Below are 3,324 nucleotides of genomic sequence, written 5' to 3'. Positions count from 1 at the left end.
GCTCAACCACTGAGCCACGCCCGGCCAGGCAAGATTACAATATTGATTGTATTTCTTATGCTGTACTTTACATCCCTATGACAGTTTTGTAACTACCAAACTACTCAGTCCATTCATATTTTTTACCCTGTCTCCCAACCTCTCTCCCCTCTGGCAACCATCAGACTATTTTCTGTATCTATGAGTCTGTTTCTGTTTTTATTTTGTTTGTGTGGATGGCTAGTAGTCTTAACACCTCACTTTACACACTGGGGTCTAGGGAGATGGCAGTTTTGGTCTGAAGGTCAGCAGTAGAGTGAACAGGCAGTGCAGGTTCCGTAGGCACAGAAGGACTGAAAGGAGATGTGACTTTTTCTTAGGGGGCAGCATATTTAGCATGAGGGATATGGCACAGGCCCTGTGGGATGGCTCAGTAATGAACTTGAGTGAGGATTGAAGGGACCACATTCCCCAGAACACAAATGGCTCTACAGAGACCAGTTAAACCTGCCTGATGTCATCCGTAAGAATCCTCAGCCTGGCTTGACCAGCTGTACCCTGAAGACCATTAAGTATTTCTCTTTCATGTCCCTAGTGGACACAGCAACCAGGAGGATCAGGTGATGTGTGAGGCCCTGTAGCTCTCTTGTCAGGGAGCTTTTATTTTTTATGTCTTTATTGATTTAAGAGAGCAAAGGGAGAGTTGAAACATCAATGATGAGAGAGTCATTGATTGGCTGCCTCCTGCACGCCCCCGACTGGGGATCGAGCCCACAACCTGGGCATGTGCCCTTACTGGGAATCAAACCTCGATCTCCTCGATCCTAGGTCGACGCTCAACCACTGAGCCAAGCCTGGCCAGGCTGTCACGGGGCTTTGACAATACTATTGGAAGCGACTTTTATCAGAGCCACCACAGTTGAGTTTAGCAGTTGAGGCCACTCACATCTTCCTTTTTTCCCTTAGGGAGTCATTCCCCATTGCCTTTCTGTTCACACTTCTGGTTACCACCACCCACAGGAGTTGTCATGTCTTTTCATCAGAAGAATCCACAGTGTTCACCTGATCAACCCCTTCAGACCCACGATGAGACCCAGGGCCTGGAGGTTGCACAGGAATCCAAGGCTCTGCCTAGTGATTCGAAGGAGGCTCCTGATGCTGGTATCCCCAGTACCTCTGAGAGTCCTCAGAGTTTCTGCTCCTCCTTAATTGTCACCAGAGTCACCTCATTCAGCCAGTCTGGTGAGGGCTCCAGTAGCCAAGAGGAGGAGGAGGAGGATAGCTCCTTAGAGGCAGTTCCAGACCCCAAGAATGTGCCCATAGATGCTGTAGATGAAAATGTGGCTTCATTGGTAAATTTCCTGCTGTTCAAGTATCAAATGAAAGAGCTAATAACCAAGGCAGAGATGTTGAAGATAGTTAGCAAAGAATATGAGGGCTACTTCACTGAGGTCTTCCTGAGAGCCTCTGTACGTATGGAGATAATCTTTGGTCTTGATGTGAAGGAAGTGGATTCCACCAACCACTGCTATGCCATCCTCATCAAAATGGGCCTCACCTATGATGGGATGCTGCATGGTGAAATTGGTGTGCCTAAGACCGGCATCCTGATACTTATCCTGGGTGCGATCTTCATGAAGGATAACCATGCCACTGAAGAAGAAATCTGGGAAGTCATGAGTGTGATGGGGTTATATCCTGGGAAGAAGCACTACATCTTTGGAGAGCCCAGGAAGCTCATCACCAAATATTTCGTGGAGGAGGAATACCTGAAATACCAGAAGGTACCCAACAGTGATCCTGCACAGTTTGAATTTCTGTGGGGCCCGAGAGCCCACGCTGAAACCACCAAGATGCAAGTCCTAGAGTTCCTGGCCAAGGTGCATGGGACTGTCCCAAGTTCTTTCCCATCTCAGTATGAGGAGGCGTTGCAAGATGAAGAAGAGAGAGCCCGATCCAGAATTTCGGCCACAGCTATCGACTTCCGTGGCCACTGCCAGTTCTAAGGCCAGTCCTGGCTGCTCCTCCCACACCTAGGGAAGTCAGGGATAGTTTCCTCCTGCATTGTTTGAGAGGCAGTTCGTGTTCATAGAATTTAGGTCTGCAATGGGGCTGAAAGGAACACACTATTTGCCTGTGTTCCTCTTTAATATGTGTAACCTGAAAATTTATTCTTTAATTTGTTGACATATGTATTATTTAAATATTGTTTTTTTAGTATAGACTTTAAGTAGCTTCAAAATGTCCAAGTTTATGAATGATACTGGTAACATAGTCAATGCTCTAGGGAGGTTTCATAATAAGAGCTTTTGTTAAATTGTGAAACCATCCATCTCATATTGTCACCTGGAGTAAGATAACATTGCATTGCTATAGGCATTTACTGGAAATGTGAAAGAAATCTTTTAAGATACTTGGGTTCAAGAAAAAGATCTCAAGTAAAAGACTGTCAATTTAAAATTTCTTAGGTTCAAGAAATAGAGCTCAAGTAAAATATTGTCAATTTCTTATGCCTTTTATTTTTGCTTTATAAAAGTGAATGATATATGCTTGAATTTGGTTAACTTGTTTGTGTATGTTTAAGAAATAAATCTCAATAAATTAGATCCTGTACTCACTGTTTTTATTATTCCCCAAACTTTCTTGAACTTTTGCTGTTTGGAAATCACATTAGTTGTAGGGAATTTCCGTTATAATTTTTACTTACAGAATCAGCAATTCTATAATAATAACGTTGGGATATCCTCTAATATCTAGAGGACAAGTGAAAAACGGAGATAGCAGGTAAGTGGAGGTGTTTTATATGAGCATAAATTCCCTGGGGCAAGAAAGTTGGTCTTTTGGGAATGCTGGAATTCCTTCAACGAGAGTTCATTTTAAGTTAAATTTTAGATGTAGGACAAGAAAAGGCTGAGAGTTTGGTGATCAGGGATCAGACCTCCAGATGGTGGGTTGCAGAGTTAAGACTTGAAAACCTGGAAGGAAAAATTGTTCCTCACACTTAACTTTAGGGTCATGTTTTAAAAAGAGAAATATCCACTGGGGCAGGAATGGAAGGTGTTCTGTGGTCTTGCCTCTTCCATTACAGTCTTTTATGCACATTGTCTTCAGGGAGTTTTGAGAGATAACAGTGATACTTTCCTGAGATGAGATACCTAGAAACCACTTTGTTAGCATTTGTTGTCCTGGGCTGGGAGACTCCACTTAACGATATTTAAAATACTATTTTCAGTGTAGTTTGGCATAGTCTAAGAAATACTTGTAATTTTGATGAGTATAAAATTAATGAAAATAAAGGTGCTTTGAATGGAGCAGGAAATAGGAAAGTAAGGAATTTGTCCTTGT

At 42.9% G+C, this 3,324-nt stretch overlaps 1 protein-coding gene across 1 annotated transcript; it reads left to right on the top strand.

Annotated features, from left to right (window-relative positions):
* Nucleotides 1-1,007: 1,007 nt before the first annotated feature.
* LOC308551050 (melanoma-associated antigen B16-like) lies at nt 1,008-2,016 on the top strand (the record flags this gene model as incomplete). The annotated part of the gene is given in 2 exon segments (XM_081125416.1): nt 1,008-1,954; nt 1,956-2,016. Coding segments are annotated over 2 exon segments (1,008 nt in total).
* Between the last annotated feature and the right edge of the window lie 1,308 nt (nt 2,017-3,324).

This window comes from Miniopterus schreibersii (assembly GCF_964146895.1).
Source record: "Miniopterus schreibersii genome assembly, chromosome: X".
Taxonomy (NCBI): Eukaryota; Metazoa; Chordata; class Mammalia; order Chiroptera; family Miniopteridae; genus Miniopterus; species Miniopterus schreibersii.
Note: the sequence above shows the minus strand (reverse complement) of the source record. Positions and strands in the feature narration are given on the sequence as shown.